General features: G+C 41.2%; 1 protein-coding gene across 1 annotated transcript in view; it reads right to left on the bottom strand.

The window, feature by feature from the left end:
- The window catches only part of MOSMO (modulator of smoothened), a 52,479-nt gene extending 35,477 nt beyond the window's left edge, over window positions 1-17,002 (bottom strand). The window contains exon 1 of the mRNA XM_059037063.2: window positions 16,828-17,002. Within this exon, the coding sequence (XP_058893046.1) occupies window positions 16,828-16,933 (106 nt within the window). The 5' untranslated portion in view covers window positions 16,934-17,002. The remainder of the gene's footprint in view (window positions 1-16,827) is intronic.
- Between the last annotated feature and the right edge of the window lie 1,292 nt (window positions 17,003-18,294).

Below are 18,294 nucleotides of genomic sequence, written 5' to 3'. Positions count from 1 at the left end.
GGAAAAAATGCAGGTCCAACAATTGCATTCTTTATCACTCTCCCGCTACATGTCTCACCACCAAATCCCCAAAAGATATGTTAAATTACAAATAGATAAATGTCTTTAAGAAGGCAGGTCTCTCATTTACAACTTTCAGGCTCAGTTATCAATAGACTATGCCCGTAAGTAATCATGACTTTGACACTAGCTATAATTCAGCAGGAAACTAATTATTGGTGAAGTAGGAGGAATAAGAATCGAGAAAGATCTGTCAGGACACCTTAATTCGTAAAGAAAAGTGTGGGAAGTGTCACATACCCTTTAATTTAGGAAGGCAGATTTCAAAAGGGTAGGCATGATTGCACGGAATGAAATTCTTGAAGGAAAAGAGATGCGAGAGGTTAGGAAGCTCTTGAAAATGGGGTTCTGACTAATATTACAGATGACGCCAAGAAAAGGGAGGTACTAAAGAAACCAGGGACTCACCTGAACAGCACGCTATAAAAATAAAGTAGTGCGGTATAAAGAACGGAGCATGGGCTTTTAAATCCAGTTCTACCACCTAATTAAATGATGCCAAGTAAATCCTTCTCTAAATATGCTTCTTCGTCAGCAAAATGGGAATAACATTTCTTGTGAAGAGCTACTATAGGGGGTTTGCTAAGTTCAATATTTCTTTGCTGGTCTCTTTGCCCTTAGGCTATATGCTATTAAGAAAGCACTATGTTCAAAAGTTACTTAATTCTTTTTTCCTTGATAGTTACATTATCAATGTGACATATAGTCAGGCTCACTGGTTTCAATTTGTATTCAATACTAGGATTTACTTTCTTGCTATAATTTTTAATTTATTTTTTTGAATACGTGACACACATATGTGGTTCAAGCAAAGCTTCCTCTTTGCCCTACATTACAGTGGTGGTACTATTCTTTATAAAGGGTAAATATTTGACTATTTGTCCACAGGCTAGAATCTACATTCTAGTATGGTGACATTTATATCTACAACCTAAAACTACATAGCATTTATGATCAATTTTAAGATAACTGCCTATGGCTACTGAAAAGATTATAGCAAAGAATCTTCAAAAGTTAGTCCCATTAATTTTAGTTGACACACAGTGCTATGTGCCAAGCACTGTTTTATATACATGAATGTTTTAACCTTCAAAGAGACCTCTGAAGTATGTCGGCCAAGATCATGCTGCTAGCAAGTGGTACAGGTAGAATTTGAATCCAGACTCCAGAGTCTGTGTTATTAGCCACTTAACTATAATGTCTCCTGCATCCTAACCAGTCACACAGATGTTCTTGCCATATGGGGACTACAGAATTTAAACCTTTTCTGGCTTACCTTAAAAAAAAAAGTGTGACTTAGGAAAATTACTGTATCACAACTTTTCCCATTATAAACAAAAATTTAAAAGATAAGCAAATATGGACTAAATCTCTTTTGATTTCTCTCATTCAATTAACATTTATTAAACACCTCTGGGAGATGAAGTGAATCAATTTGCTCTCCTTCCTTCTCCAAATCCCACTGAAATGACCCAAGCAATATATATGTAGAAAAATTCTATAACAGCATGGGAAAATGTCAACAACAAAGCAGAATCACTAAAGAATTTCTGGAATGTAGAAGAGAATAAGTTCACAGAAAAGGAGTAAGTGCCTATGTTGCTTATAATAATACAGTTAAAAGACAGTCCTCTTCCTCAGAGAAGTGGATGGATTTTCCTTTTTAGTTTTTTGACTCAGAAAAACCCCAAGCTCAGAAGACTGGAGACCTCAACCACAGTAGAGGGCTTTGGGTGATATCTAAGGGGATACAAGAAGTCAGTGGGAACTGCACGAGTGTCCTGACCATTTGGGATGGCTGATGACATTTGCAAGCCAGACTTTTTCACCTGGGTGTGAACTGCTTGAAGTCAAGTTTGGGATCTGCCACATCAAGTTCCTAAAGAGGGAGGGCAGAGGGCAGTAGGAGGCGATATGAGGGATAAAGTGGGTTTTTTTTGTTTGTTTTTTGGTGGTATGCAGGCCTCTCACTGTTGTGGCCTCTCCCATTGCGGAGCGCAGGCTCCGGACGCACAGGCTCAGCGGCCATGGCTCACGGGCCCAGCCGCTCCGCGGCACGTGGGATCTTCCCGGACCAGGGCATGAACCCGTGTCCCCTGCATCGGCAGGCGGATTCTCAACCACTGCGCCACCAGGGAAGCCCAGGGATAAAGTGTTTTTAAAGAGGGAGGGCAGAGGGCAGTAGGAGGCGATATGAGGGATAAAGTGTTTTTGTTATAACTCTAGGCTATCAAAGAGAACAAAAGCACCGGCCAACAATTTATAGGGGTAAAACTTTTAAATAAAAAAAAACTAAAAGAAATAGCACAGTAGGGAAAACCCATAATGCACAAAACCCCCCTGATAACTCTGAAGACATTCACAATAACATTAATTAAAATCTTAAGGGGGGAGGGATAAACTGGGAGATTGGGATTGACATATACACACTACTATATATAAAATAGATAACTAATAAGGACCCACTGTATAGCACAGGGAACTCTATTCAGTACTCTGTAATGACCTATATGAGAAAAGAATCTAAACAAAGAGTAGATATATGTGTATGTATAACTGATTCACTTTGGTGTACAGCAGAAACTAACACAACATTGTAAATCAACTATACTCCAATAAAAATTTTAAAATAAAATAAAACTTGAAAGTCAAAACAATAAAATAAAATGAAATCTTAAATACAGGGTGGTCCACTTAAAGCAGACATCTTACCGGCTACTGGTGTGATTGTAAATGGTTGATGGATGATAGCTACCTACTGGATGGTTAGTAGGCAGATACTAGAAATAGTCCTCTAAAGCTCTGGGGGTTAGTCCTATATCAGTGACACTTCAACATACATGAGTTTGTCTTCGGATCCTAACACATTAAATGTTACTGAGAGTGGAAGTCCTAAAGGTGATCTAACATGACTGTCTACATTTGTTTTAAATAAGATTCATTGCTATGGTTTTTTAAGTGATTCAATTAATGATTTTAAAATTTTTAACTCTCAAAGTAATTATTTTATCTACAGGATAAGAAAATGTAAAGAGTTTCTCATTTTATGCTCATAATAAGCAAACGAATAGGACTGTAACAAATTATCTTATAGACTACCTGGGATTATCAATCACCCTTTACTTTTAGAACCCTTTATACTTGGTTACTGACTTCAACTAATGAGGTCAGGGTCATGACTTATATACTTAGCTGGTTAGGGAGAAATCTACTTTAGGACGGCAGACTACATCCATAACCTACTTAGCAAATATTAGCTAGAGTAAGAAGGTTGACAGAATATTAATGGTTTAGTATAATATGTCATCATTCCTGGAAAAATCCCCAAATACATGTTACCTTTGATATGCAGAACAGAACTTGTATATAAACATTAAAATAGGCTGCCTGGTACTTTTTTCTCTTAGTGCACTAAGGTGGAAGGAAGAAGGCAGCAATCCAGGTTAAGCATCAGGGGCATCGTACAGTGTGTATGGTCAAAATGATAGGGTCAACCAGGTCTAACACAGTGATATACCCCAGTTTAAAAAAAATCAGGACTTCCGTGGTGGTACAGTGGTTAAGAAGCCACCTGCCAATACAGGGGACATGGGTTCGAGCCCTGGTCCGGGAAGATCCCACGTGCGTCGAGCAACTAAGCTTATGTGCCACAACTACTGAGCCTGTGCACTAGAGCCCGCGAGCCACAACTACTGAGCCCACGTGCCACAACTACTGAAGCCTGCACACCCAGAGCCCGCGCTCCATAACAAGAGAAGCCATCACGATGAGAAGCCTGCGCACCGCAACAAAGAGTAGCCCCCGCCCGCCGCAGCTAGAGAAAGCCTACACGCAGCAACAAAGACCCAATGCAGCCAAAAATAAATAAATAAAATATTTTTTTTAATACAGAAAAAAATCAGATTGCTTTTGGTGACTATACGATGGGCAAATAGCCAATTGCAACATTATATTTTATGTATCACAATGTGATAACAGATTAATCCATTTAGTTGCTTAACAACAGCAATCTATCATAGGTGCCAGTACTGTGGTAGGTGTTTCAGGTATATTAACTTTGATTCGTACAGCCATTTTGCAAGGTAAGAGGTATTATCCCCATTTATAGATGAGGAAACTAAAGCTCAGAGGCCAAACAACAAGTCCAAAGCCACATAGTTGGGCAATGGCAGAGCCAGAATTTGAACTGAATTCTGGCTTCACCCCCATACTCCTTTCACTATAACTTTCTTAATAAAATAATTTTCTAAGAATTCAATGTATCATATATACCCACTTTTATTTTAAATCAAGAGATGGGATTTATGAGGGTGAAGGAGGAACACAGAACTATTTTTTGGTTGGGGAAAATAAAGAATAAACATTTAGGTAATTTTTCAAGCACAAAGAAAACATCTACAGCAAAGCCTAAACTAGAAGCCAAGTTTCAATAGAGGTACTCCTCAAGTTAAAAATACTTAATTTGTACCATTTTGTACCCCAATTGGCATATAAAATACTGTTTTCCTCCTCCTTCCATCCATTCACAGGGCCCCTCAACAAACAGTAACCATACTAGCCAGGACTCTCGGCCCCTCCCATGGGGGTTGAATGAGGAGCACTGGATCTAGTCTATTCTGTATCACTTTGCTTCCACCACGGAGAGATCATTTATCCATTACAAGTTCCTTACCTTCCCCCTGTCCACTCACCACCATCATGCACCATACATATCACATGCACATTCATGCACTCATACCAATCTTCCTCATCTCTACTGAGTTAATTCTATCTCAGGTTATTCCACTTCAGGAAATCTCTTAAACATACATTTTCTGCAAGTCCTTTTTCTTCCTTTGACAGGACACTTTGTAAGTAAAAAAATGACCCAAAATATTGTTGACAAATGTAAGAAGAATCTCAGTGAAGCACCTATATCACACAGAAGAAATGTCATAAGTTTTAAAGTCAAATTGACAAATTAAAGGATCAGAGAAATAAGCCACCATTTCTTATTCCTTTTTAACTTTTTAAAAGCTATTTATTAGTAATATAACTGTATTGCTTTCTACTATTTTTTTTGATGCAGAAGTAAATGTTTCAGTTATAACATGGCCTTAAAGACTCACTTAGGAATCTAATTTCTGTATTGACCCAGAGAATCAACTAGTCAACCTACAAATTAACTTTCATCTTATAATATGTTTTCAAAGTTGGGAATAACTAGATGGTTGCTGGACCTTACTTTCCAAAATAAAAACCAACTGATAATCTATCAAAAATCTTAAGAATGAATTTTGTGGACATGCAGTTATTGAACAAAAATTTGGCATATGTAACAATGTAAGTATCGTGTTTGTGAAAATGAGATAAGACAACTAGGAATGCCAAATAGTCCTCTTTCCTGACTAGCTCCTTTCTGCTTTGATATTCGAATTCTACTCTTACTTCAAACATAACGTCTAACAAAATCATCACTTTTGCCCTTAAAGCAGCTCACTCTCCAAAGTTCCCAGTTCTAGTCCGTACTCCAGGTTCAAAATCTTAGTGTCAACCATAACACTTCCTCTTTCCTGCCATGTGCAAGCTTGGTGTGAGTGCTACCTAAGGTACAGAGACCAATAAATTTTATGCCCTGTTCTTAAGGAACTTTAAAAATCTACATTAGAGGGACTTCCCTGGTGGCGCAGTGGTTAGGAATCTGCCTGCCAGTGCAGGGAACACGGTCTTCCTGGTCAAGGAAGACCCCACATACCATGGAGCAACTAAGCCCGTGCACCACAACTACTGAAGCCCGCGCCTAAAGCCCTTACTCCACAAGAGAAGCCCCCACTCGCTGCAACTAGAGAAAGCCTGTGCGCAGCAACAAAGACCCAACATGGCCGAAAATAAATAAATTTATTTTAAAAAAAATCTACACTAGAAAACAGGGCAAGTAACACACATATAACCATGATATGGATATGCTACCATGAAAAACATGCAAGAGGGAAAAATCACTTTAGGTAGGGGATCAAAAAAGGTTTTTATGAAGACAGCAGTTAACACACGCTTGGAAGATGGGTAGGACGCTGATACAACAGGAACTGCGAAGAGTGAGAGGGCATTTCAGACTGAGAATAAACAACATAAGCAAAGATTTAGAGATGAGACTACAGGTTGTATTTAGGAAACATAAAGTAATACAGAGAGGCTGGAATGTAGATCCACATAGGGAAAATGTAGGATCTAAGGTTGGAAAGGTAAGCAGAGCCACATTGTGAAGATCCTTGAGTGCCTTCTGTGCTATGGCAGATGAAGAGTCACTGAATGTTTCTGGTCCAAGCATATGCAGTGGTTAAGAGCCAGGACTCTGGAGCTAGAGTTCCTGGATTCAAATCTCAGCTCTTCCACTTACCAGCTATGTGACCTTGGGCAAGTTACTTAATTTCTCTGTATCTCTGTGGGGCTAATAACAGCACTTAGGGATGCTGTGAGGATTAAATTAGTTCATACATGTAGAGTGCCTAGAAAAGTATCTGTCATAAAGTAAATGCTATATAAGTATTTGCAATTATTACTATCCTTATCCTTTAGAAAGATAAATTTAGCAGCGATGTATAGAAATGAACTGAAATGGAAATTTCCCTGTCTTCTATATACGTGTACTCACACCATTCCACTTTCAAGCACTGCCCAAGTCTTCCTAATTATTTAAATACCATCATTGGTACTCCCCTGACGGTCCAGTGGTTAAGACTCCGTACTCCCAATGCAGCGGGCATGCGTTCAATCCCTGCTCGGGGCACTAAGATCCCACATGCCGCACAACGCGGCCAAAAAAAGAAAAAATTGAGTTTCATAAATACTCATCATTAAATGTATAATCTATTAAGCTCAAATTCTACCTCCTCCTCAACCACCTGGGCAGAAAGTAGTTTCATCACCTATGACACTTATTTAATATGTGTATAACTTTATCTTCCCAAACACAGTACAGGTTCCTCAAGGATAAAATACTTTTTCATTTGCTTAAATGCAGTCCCTCAGAATATTTAGTTCAGTTCCTTACAGACCACACATACCTTAATAAGCATCTGTTGTGAGACTGTCTGGTATAAAGTATAGTGGTATACGAAATATCTACAGGAAGATTTACAGAATACTCATAGTAAATTAAAGATTTATTTTATTAAAATGGATGGTACTTTATAAATGAAATGGACATATAAATGAAATGGCTTTGGAAATCTCTGCCTTAATTTGAACATGTCCTATCTATTTTTGAAAAAAATTTCTATTATTATAGCTGAAAGTAGACCCAATAATGTTCCATGTGAATAACTTACTGTGAATAGACCACAAGTGGGGAGACCTAGTGAAATTCTCCTCTGCCATTTTCTTACTTGACTCAACCAACTGCATTTTCTTTACTCTTTTTAAATCTCTAACGATAGCAGTATATGGTCGCTGGTTGAACAGATCTATATTAAAAGTCAGCAGCTGCCTTTTTGCTCAATATACACAACAGCAAGTGTCAAAATACCAAATGTGACCTTTTATTTATAGCAAAGCTAGTATAAAGAGACACATAAAAAGTGCAGTCTTTTCCTCCCAATTAAAAAAAAAATTCAGCAATTCAAAGAAATGTTTGCTTCAAAACTGAAGTAATATACTGAAACTTCATGTAAGCAAATTATACTTGCTGGTTTATATATACTCATAAATACATGTAAATATCATTGATAGCAACACTCAAATCTTTATTTTGTCAACTCTAAGGCAATGAATCCCAGAGGACTACTGCGTTCTACTTGCCCATGTCATATTCAGTAAGGATATGTAATTTAGCTGTAATTTACAGTTAATGAGAGAATACATAGTAAAGTTTACAGAGGTGTATTATTGAAAAGTGATTTTGATCCAGATATTTACTTTTAGGTACCTTGATTTTTAAGGATCCTTAGGTTCCCTCATGCTCTTATCTAACCTCTCTAGTATTTCAACAAATAGCTTTGCTAAATATTACTTTTTCACCAGTCTACAGTCAATAAAGAATAAATAATGTTGCCACTACCCCCAATCTGTTGTTACCAGTGGACCAGGTTTTGTTAAGTATCAAACTTTTCAGCAGTTAGCTGCTAGTTGGGCAAAGAATTCTAAAAAGTACTTAGAAAAAAATGTGTAATTTCAGAGCTTGAAAATAAAACATTCTGACAACCAAAAAGATATGAATGTCATGTTTACATAAATCATCATAAACAAAGTTGTAAATAGGAAATTTATACCTATACATTGTCATTGCTGTCACTGTACAACCTGATTTCTTGGGTTACTTAGAAGATATAAAATAAGGTCACTATGTAAACAATTATCCATTCAGTTGGCATGATTAAGCTCTTATTTATAATTCAATAATAACAATTTCATAAACAGTAATACTTTACTAGATCTCTAAATTTCCCCTATAAGATTATGTAATATGGCCCACTGCTTAAGTATGCATTGAAATGGGGTATGAAAAAATTCAAAGACTCACAGTTGCATTGAGGAAGCTAATGACAACTAGAAGAAATTTTATTCCATAAACAAAAACTAAATTTTCAGTTGTACTATTTGCTATTATACAGTTGTACTAGTTGCTATTCAGTTGTACTATTCTATTAAGAAACAACTGTCTCATATATTTCAAACTTATTTTCAGCCTTTGAGGTGAGACTAATTGACTCTCTATACTCCAACCGTAAAGCTTTACAGACCACTATATTCCTTTAAAAATAACTTCTGGGACTTCCCTGGTGGTCTAAGAATCCGCCTGTCAATGCAGGGGACACGGGTTCGATCCCTGGTCTGGGACGATCCCACATGCCACGGGGCAACTAAGCCCATGGCCACAACTACTAAGCCCATGCGCCTAGAGCCTGTACTCTGCAACAAGAGAAGCCACTGCAATGAGAAGCCCATGCACTGCAACGAAGAGTAGCCCGCTGCTCACCACAACTAGAGAAAGCCCGCATGCAGCAACGAAGACCCAGCAGAGCCAAAACAAACAAACAAACAAAAAAACCTTCCGAAATAAATGATTTTCACAGTGCACTGCAGATATTACTGTAATCTACAGAAGAACAGAAAGTTGGGGTCTGAACCTGCATAACAATTGGAAGTGCCGCAAGAGGTATTAAGCACATCTGAATGATATAATTTTTATTAATAAAAAACCCTCAACAACAACTTGTCTAAGATCAATTACATGGCTAGCAAATAGTGGGACTGGGATTTGACTACATGTTGATTTAGCCCCCAAACCTGTGTGCTCTTTCCACTATGCCAGGCTGCCTTTCACTTAGAAAACCTCTTTAGTCTGTTCTAGAAACATATAAACCCAATGCATTCCTTGGTTTTGGTACTTACGTGTATCCCATTAAGCTTATATCACCACTACAACTGACCTCAAAGTCTGTCTTCCCAGAGACCTCCCCTCCCCAAGTTGGACTTCAGAAATATTCAATACAGACACATCGTGTTGCCTTAAATCTTTTTTAGAACAAGGTAAGATATAAGTAAATAAATAACACCAATAATACAAAAGGGAAATATTTTTAAATTCAGATGTTTTGATCTTTCATATAATAATACTAACATTTGAGCATTTGCTATGTATTAGACCATGTGCTAATTCTTCATATGCCATATTTTATTTTCTTACAAGCATCCTTTGAGATAAATATATCATCCCCATTTTACAGCTAAGAAATCAAATTACATGCCCCAAATCATAAAACTCATAAAAAGGGAATCCAAGAATCAAATCTAGATATGTCTGACTCAAATCCCATAGGACCATTTTACTACACTGCAACTCCAATACAAACTCAATATTTATGAGGAAAGGGGTTAAACAACAACACTATTTTAGGACACACTAAGCTGAACAGTGGATGACTGACGTATATGACTCTTACTATGCCAGCTTTGAAAGGGGCTCAGGCAGTCAAGTGAGGAAAAATTCAACAAGTCTGGTTGCATCTAATAAATGCAACGGCAGTCATCACTCTGTAATATCTTTTTCGGAATTTCCTTCCTCTTAGATTTTTCCATTCTCTCATGGCTTCTGTCCGTGTTCTTGGTCCCAAATTCCCCTTCTCCAAAACTTTTAGGCCAACTAGCTTACACCCTTCATCCTGAAGTGGCTACATCTCTGTTGATAATGGTAAAAACAGAGGCTTTCTGGAACTAACGTTGTAAAGGGAATATATGCTTTGTTCAGGAAATATAATCTCATATTGGAAAATCTGGCCTATGCTGTGAAATTCACAGTATTATAAGTGATTTCAAGTTTCAAGTATGACCTGTGAACACTGTAAAAAGACTGGCCTTGGATTCTGGGGGTTCTTTTTGGCTGTATTGGGTCTTAGTTGCAGCACGTGGGACCTTTCTTGAGGCATGCAGGATCTTTCGTTGTGGTGCGTGGTCTGTTCGTTGCAGTGCAAGGGCTTCTCTCTAGTTGTGGCGTGCGGGTTTTCTCTCTCTAGCTGTGAGGTCTTTGAATTTTTATTCAAAGTTCTTATTTGATATGTTGAAATAAATAATACTGATAATGTTACTTTTGTGTGTGTGTGTGTGTGTGTGGTATGCAGGCCTCTCACTGTTGTGGTCTCTCCCGTTGCAGAGCACAGGCTCCGGACGCCCAGGCTCAGCGGCCATGGCTCACGGGCCCAGCCGCTCCGCAGCATGTGGGATCTTCCCGGACCGGGACACGAACCCGTGTCCCCTGCATCGGCAGGCGGATTCTCAACCACTGCGCCACCAGGGAAGCCCTAATGTTACTTTTTAAAAAATGAAGGAGGACTTCCCTGGTGGCGCAGTGGTTAAGAATCTGCCTGCCGATGCAGGGGACACAGGCTGGAGCCCTGGTCAGGGAAGAGCCCACATGCCCAGAGCAACTAAGCCCATGCGCCACAACTACTGAGCCTGCAAGCCACAACTACTGAGCCCGTGTGCCACAACTACTGAAGCCCATGCTCCTAAAGCCCGTGCTCTGCAACAGGAGAAGCCATCACAATGAGAAGCCTGCACACCGCAATGAAGAGTAGCCCCACACAGCAACAAAGACCCAATACAGCCAAAAAAAAAAAAAAAATCTTCCATTAAAAAAAAAAAACAAGGACAAAATTTTATACTGCTTTACCATTATGAAGAAATGTTATTCTTGGAAGGCAAAGAAATTTACTGGCCCAAATTTCCATCAACTGATGAATGGATAAGTAAACGGGGATATACCACACTATTTGGCAATAAGAAGAAATGAACTGCTGCTACTTGCTATAATATGGATAAACCTTGAAAATGTTATGCTAAGTGAAAGAAGCCAATCACAAAAGACCACATATTGTATGACTCCATTTATATGAAATGTCCAGAATAGGCAAATCTACCAAGACAGAAAGTAGACTGCCTAAGAACCAGGAAGGTGGAGGGTAATGGCTAAGGCATCTGGGGTTTCTTTTTGGAGTACTGAGAATATTCTAAAATTGACTGTGGTGATGGTGGCACAACTTTATGAATATACTAAAAGCCACTGCATTGTATACTTTAAATAGGTGAATTTTATGGTTATGTGAATTATATCTCAATAAAGCTGTTTTTAAAAAAGGAATTTACTGGAAAAAGGCTCAAAAGGCCATTGAAAAAGTTTTGTTAATGCTTTTTAAATTAAAGAAAAGCACAATCTCAAGATTTTTGCCCTCTTAGGTAACCCAATTCTGTCCTTCTCTGCAAGTCATGTCCAAGATGATTAACAAGACAAAGTTCTAGATAGGCTTGTTTGTTTAACAACTGATGTTACAGAGCTCCTTCACACCAAACCAACTTTGTGATTATTGAAGTTGTCACAGTTCAGGAGAAAGGACTTATTATTTAATAATTTTCTAGTATTTAATAAACAGGTCTGCTTGGGAAGCTTGTAATTTTAATGTTTTAAACCAAACACTCCCAACTTGTAGGCTAGGATCTACCTAAAGATCTTGAACTCTTATGTGATAGATGTCAAGCCCACAGTCCCCTATCTGAGGTTTACCAGGATTTCCTGTGGAGAGAGTAGTGAGTAACAGAATGGGAAATGAAACCCTCCCCACAAAGTCTTTTATTACCCCAAGCATCTGCCAGTCTTTGTACTTGAGGAAAAAGAAAATTCTTCCTTGCAAATGCCAGCCATATCCTGGGTTTCAACCAGGTAATGCTTTTTTCCCATTTCTGATGTTTCTATCCATGAGGGGCGGGGTAGAGGTATGGCTGTTAGAATATCTTAGCTTATCTGTGTCCCCTCACTCAATCCTTCTCAGATCAGGAGGAATGACTTCATCTGACTGACAGTTCAGGAGAAAAAACTGGGCATAAGTGGTCCAATTTTTTGCCCTTGGGAGCAAGTTGCCTAAAGGGAGCATTCATCTCTTCTGTTCTTTCCTGCTGGAAGTCTTATAGGGCGGGTCCCAAGTCCTGCCTGGGATTGGACAGTTAAGTCTGTTCAATTTTGAGGCCCAGTAAGAGTAAGTGACTTGTCCAAGGATATAAGCCACATTCGCCAATATCCTCTTTATCAATAATAAATAATATTTTGGCTCCTAATTATCTTATTCTTTTTTTTCTCAATTAGTTCAGAATATAAGTAGGGAAGAGGGTGTTATTGAGACTCCTTAAACACCCTAACATCCAATCTAAACAATTTTTAAAAGAACAAGAATGAAAGTAAAAAAATAAATAAATAAGGTGGCAGTCATATCTTTAAAAGTTTGAGCATAATCCGCAAGCTATTAGAACAAACTCAGGAAATGCTATCACACACAGATGAAAATTAAAGGAACATGCTTTCTCTGTATTTGGGCCAATACTATAAAAACTGCCGGTATGAAGCAGGGTCCATAATCTTATGGTAATATAGTTTATTAGTTGGGATTTTAGGAAGTTCTTCTACTCAGCTTTTTGTTTTGGGATATTTCATTTCCTTTTGTGGTAGTTCAAGCAGAAGGTGAGGTGTAGAGACACTAGAATATGGAGATGAGAGACTGAAAGAGGATAAACAGTGATGGAGAAGTCCAAAGCCAAGAGGGAAGACAAATTTATTTGACTAACACTAAGCCTGGCTATATTATTCTTGATGTTTCTTCATTTCCAAGAACATCTAATAAAGAAACTGTGTCGGTTCTCACAGTAATAAGTTCTGAGCTTTAGTTTCAAAATTGGGATTCTGACACCTGTTATAAACTAGAACAGCAATATAACAATATCTAACTTTTACTGAGCACTTCCTATGCGTCAGGCACTGTTCTAAATGTTTTACATGAATTAACTCAATCATCACAACAACCCATTGAGATGGATACTATTATTACCCTTATTTTACAGAAGGGGAACTATAAGGAGAGAGGCTAGGTAACTTTCCCAAAGTAACAGAGTTAGTAAGTGATAAAGTTTGGATTTGAATCCTAAACTTTCCCTTACTAGTTTACTGCAGTGGTTTTCAAACTACATTCTACAGATCTTTCAGCTCCAGGAGTTCTATTTTCAAAATATATTTTGTTCATTTAAAAAACTGCAGTAAAAACATCACAATCAAGACTTTTGTACAATGTATAATGCACCAAAGGGAATCAACACATTAACTTTTTGCTACCAGGTGAAGTCACATTTATGCAGATCTTAGCATAAAGCTAGTCCTGTCACCTCTGAGATCTTAACTGAACTTCCTGTAAATGTTTCATTGATTTGGAAAGTATAACTCTGCACTGATTTTTTTTTTAAACTCAAGACTGGATCTGTCCAGGTAAAAGTGTACAGTGAGCATACAAGCTCAAACACTAGGCAAAGTTCAGGTGCATCTTATCACAATGCAAAAGCACAAGAGTGAACAAAGGAACATACCATCTCATTCATTTTACATTTTGGGGGGCTTATTGTCTGACATATTTAGCCGTTAAGAAATACGCGTTAGGGAATTCCCTGCCAGTACAGTGGTTAGGCCAAAAAAACAAAAAACAAAAAAAAAAACGGGGTTAGATACGATTTTGAAAAATTTCCCCCTGTTCTTATGCTCTTACTATCTCCTCCTATTCCTCTTTCTAGCCACAGAATATTTAACTGAAGGGTATCTTGAGATGGCAAGGGAAACTGTTAGGAAAAAAAATCACCTCCTCCCCACTTCAGCCACACATCACCACTGTCACACTCTGGACCTTGTGCCCACAATGCCCTGCCCTTCCATTCTGCTGTATCAATCACTCCCAGTCAAGTCTTCAGCTCCATTGGATCCAGATCAACTATTCCACTGACCATATACCAACTGTTATTCAATGACCAATATACCGGCTTTTTCCTTTTTCACTTTTACTCTTTATCCAGCTAAGATTTCATGAGCCATCATTACAATATTTTGACTAACACCCTAAACACCTCTGCTCCTCTGTCATTCTGTTGCATGTATCTGGCAAATCCCAACCCTGAATGAAGCCTTCTATTGGCTTTCACCACACACTGGTGACAAAGTAGCTGAGCACTACCAGAGACAGCCAACAAAGCAGACCCATTATCACACTGTATGTTCATGAATACTGACTTCAATGAAGTGTCCACACTGCTAGATAATCCTACTGTCTCTGGTTAGCATGCTTTCTCTCACAACTATTGATTTATTTCGAACATTTTCTACTTCTCTCAAACCTTGGACTTCTGTCCCTCCCATCTCCAAGGCAACTCACAGCGGATGACTTTGCCTAATTTGAAGGAGTTGTATTCATCCTATTCTTGCTTTCTTTCAAATATAATAGAGCATAACATCTTCTCAGGAATGTTATGCTATTACTTATCTCTCTCTTCCCTCTCTCAACTCTATCTTTCCCATGGACATTTAGTCTATTTTGTACATTGGGATTCCACTTGAAACTTCTTTACAAAAAAAGATCTGCTAGAACAGTGAACCTCTTTGCCCCTAAGTATGTTAAGTCTCAAAGAAAGTCTCATAAAAGGAGTCATTGCACACATAATCAGGATAAAAACAACAACAGGTCATGAACTGGACATCACACATATAACTACAAACTAGTACTAACACTGACATCACCAGCATTTTCAGAAACAAAGCCCATAGTTTCACCAAATTCTAAATCATTGATATTTTCTTTATATGCTTTACAGTTTAAAAAATTGAGATATAATTAACATATAACATTGTGTATGTTTAAGCTGCACAAAGTGTTTGATACATTTATATATTGCAATATTACCACTGTAGCATTAGCTAACACCTCTATAGGGCCACATAACAATCATATATGCTTTACAATTAAGAGCTCTGCTAAGACTATATAGGCAAGAAAAGGAGCAGAAATTTTTAGTGTTATTTTAATAACCAGTAAATCTGATGGCATGATTTTGTGTTACTAGGTCTAGATGGGGGAGAGAACGGAGGCGGAAGCAACAAATGTCCCAGCCACAGCTTTTTTTAAGGGCTAAAAATATTGCAGGATAAATACAGAACCATAAGTAATACTTAAGAAGTAAGTTTGACAGCATAGTGATACATTCTTACAACAAATTATTCATGGAGGGAGTCTGACATTCCCACCCCCCATTATTCCCTTCATCTGCACTGAACAAGCAGTTAGAAAACAAGCTCATTCCTTTATTCCCATCAGCTCTCCTGGCAGCTGTTACATTAATTAAAGGTTTGGTCTCAGAGGTCTGGGTGAGTGTGAGCGAGTGAGTGTGTGTGTGGGAGGGTGGAGGGTGGCCCGAACTGAGAAAAATCGTGCAAGGGCATTCACCTAGGATACCCTTCAGAAAGATGCCTGCCTCTTTCCTGAGGGCACCACCTTGTCTCTGCTGCCCACAGCTCCGTGGTGCTACAGCAAGCACTGCTACTGGGCTGCCTGCAACTCTAATGTGTTATTTAATTCTGAAACTACTATTAGGATCGCTAAAGCGTTTTGTGATGCGCTGGAACGAAAGATGCTCCATAAAATGAAGTTTATTATTAAGGTTATTACAGCTCCGGGGCCTAAAATAAAGCTAAATTATAACCACACAGACGTCAAAGGGAAACTCGGAAGCCACATGCATCTCAAACACTGCCAAGTGGGCAGGGGCTGGGCAGGGGTGCGGGCAGGGGGCTCTCATCCGGCGCCCTCCATCGGCATCACTGCTCCCGGCACCATGAACCCGGCCCCGCCCGGACCTCTCCCCCGGACGCCGCTTCCTGGGGAGGGGTGGGGGGACGTCAGCGGTCGGACCCGACTCCTCTTGGTCTCTCATCGACCATCAGCTCTCGGGTGACTCTCACACTCCATAGGCTGCCTCGCTCCCGGCCCCAGCCTCCCCGGCGGGTTTCTAATTCCTTCACAGGCGCCTCAGTTTCCTCCCGTCTCCCACCTTGACTTTTGTTTGTTTGTTTAAGTCCAGGACGAAGCTCGTTCCTCTACAGTCCCTCAGGTCGCCGGCTGTCTCCCCTCACTCTCCCTCCCCGGTCCAGGACCGCCAGCCCTGCCCAGGTCTCCTCGCCCCTCCGCCACTTTGCACTCAGCCTGGGGCGCAGCTCCCCTCCGCCCGGGGGTCCCGATAGCGCCCCGCGCGTCCCCTTCGCCATCCCCTCTGCCCCTCGGCCGCCCGCCCCGGCAGCCCGGATCGCCTCTCCGCCCCCTTCTCCTCAGGCCGGCCCCCGCCTCGCACCCTCCAGCCCGGTCTTCTCCTCAGCTGGGTCTCCCTTCCCCTCCCTTCGCCCTCAGCCAGTCCTCCATCCGGCCCCGCGCGCCCGCCGCTCACCGGCGGACTCCCCGGTGTTGATCCAGTCCGGGTTGGCGATGCTGGCGATGGCGAAGATATCGGCGGCCAGAAAGAGACATCCTGAGATGATGGTCAGTTTATCCATCTCCCCGCCCCGCTCCCCCCACCCCCCGAGCCCCGGGCAGGCCGCGGCCTCACGCCTCCCTCCCCATGGGCCGCCGCCGGGGCCACGAGACCCCGCGCCGCCGCCTCGCGCCCCCTCGGCCCCCGCGCGCCGCTCGCGCCCTCCGCGCGCCCGGGACCAGCAGCCGCGGCGCGGCCCGCACAGCCGGAACCGCCGCCCGCCCCGGAACTGCTCGGCCCGCCCGCCTCTCACCCGGAAGCGAAGCCGCGGCGCTGGCGAGGCCGGCTCCGGGTCCCGGCCGGCGACGACCCTGGTCCGACTTCTCGGTCCTGCCCTAGCACGCGTCCCCGACCCTCCGGCCAGCCCGCCTGGGGCCCCGCTCCGCCCCGACTTCTCTTCGGCCGCCCGCCTCGCTGTCCTGGACAGGGCAGGAGCCGCCTGTCTTCCTCAGGAGGCGGCCCCGAGCCCGCGAAGGGAGTCGGTGACAACGCCTTGTCACCTTGTGTTATCATTGCCTCTGCCCTGGCAGTCCTGGGACTGTCCCTTTTAGGAAATGGCTATGGACACCTGCTGTGCGTCAGGCACTGTAGGTGTATGTGCTGGGGCTGCAGGAGGGGACCTGAAAGATAAAGTTTTCGTTCTCAGGAAGCTTACCTCCTGGTGGGGAAGAAACGGAAACTTAAAAACTGATCTTTAAAATAAAGATAATATTAGGTGTTGATCTATTAATTAAGTTGGGGGTCGGTCTGATGGGGGGTTTAGGGTACATAGGATGGTCAGGGAAGGAAGGTTACACGGAGAACGCCAGGTTCATAAAAACCTGATCTATGAAGATATGAGCAAGACTATTCCAGACAGAGGGAAAAGGAAGTGCAAAGGACATTAGGGGAGGGGGCAAGGAAGAGGTTGGCCTGTTCAAGGAATGGCAATATATCCTGTGTGCCTGGAGAGTGGTAAGAAAAGACAGAGGTGGGCAGAGACCAGCTGTAGGACTTTAAGAGCCATGATAAAGAGTTTGGATTTTGTTCTAAATGCAACGGGAAGGCACCGGAGGGTTTAGAACAGGAGAGTGACAAGGGCTTATTTAATCTGTAAAGAGAGTGTCGATTGTAGGGGGGAGGGGCAAGAATGAAAGCAGGGATACCAGTTAAGAAGCACAGTAGTCCAGGAGAGAGAGAAATGTAGCTTTAGCTAGGATGAGAGTAGTGAAGATAGGGGATGATGGGCAGATTGGATGTTTTGTAGGCAGAGGGTAGGACTTGCTGATAAACGGGGGAGGGGTTGAAAGAAAGAGAGGACTCGGGGGATGACTCCTAAATTTTTGGCCTGAGTAATGGGGTGTTTGATGATACTATTTATTGAGGTGGGTTGTGGGGAGGAGC

Source organism: Kogia breviceps, chromosome 14 (genome assembly GCF_026419965.1).
Source record: "Kogia breviceps isolate mKogBre1 chromosome 14, mKogBre1 haplotype 1, whole genome shotgun sequence".
Classification (NCBI taxonomy): domain Eukaryota; kingdom Metazoa; phylum Chordata; class Mammalia; order Artiodactyla; family Physeteridae; genus Kogia; species Kogia breviceps.
The sequence above is the reverse complement of the archived record's forward strand: the minus strand, read 5'-3'. Positions and strand labels throughout refer to the sequence as shown.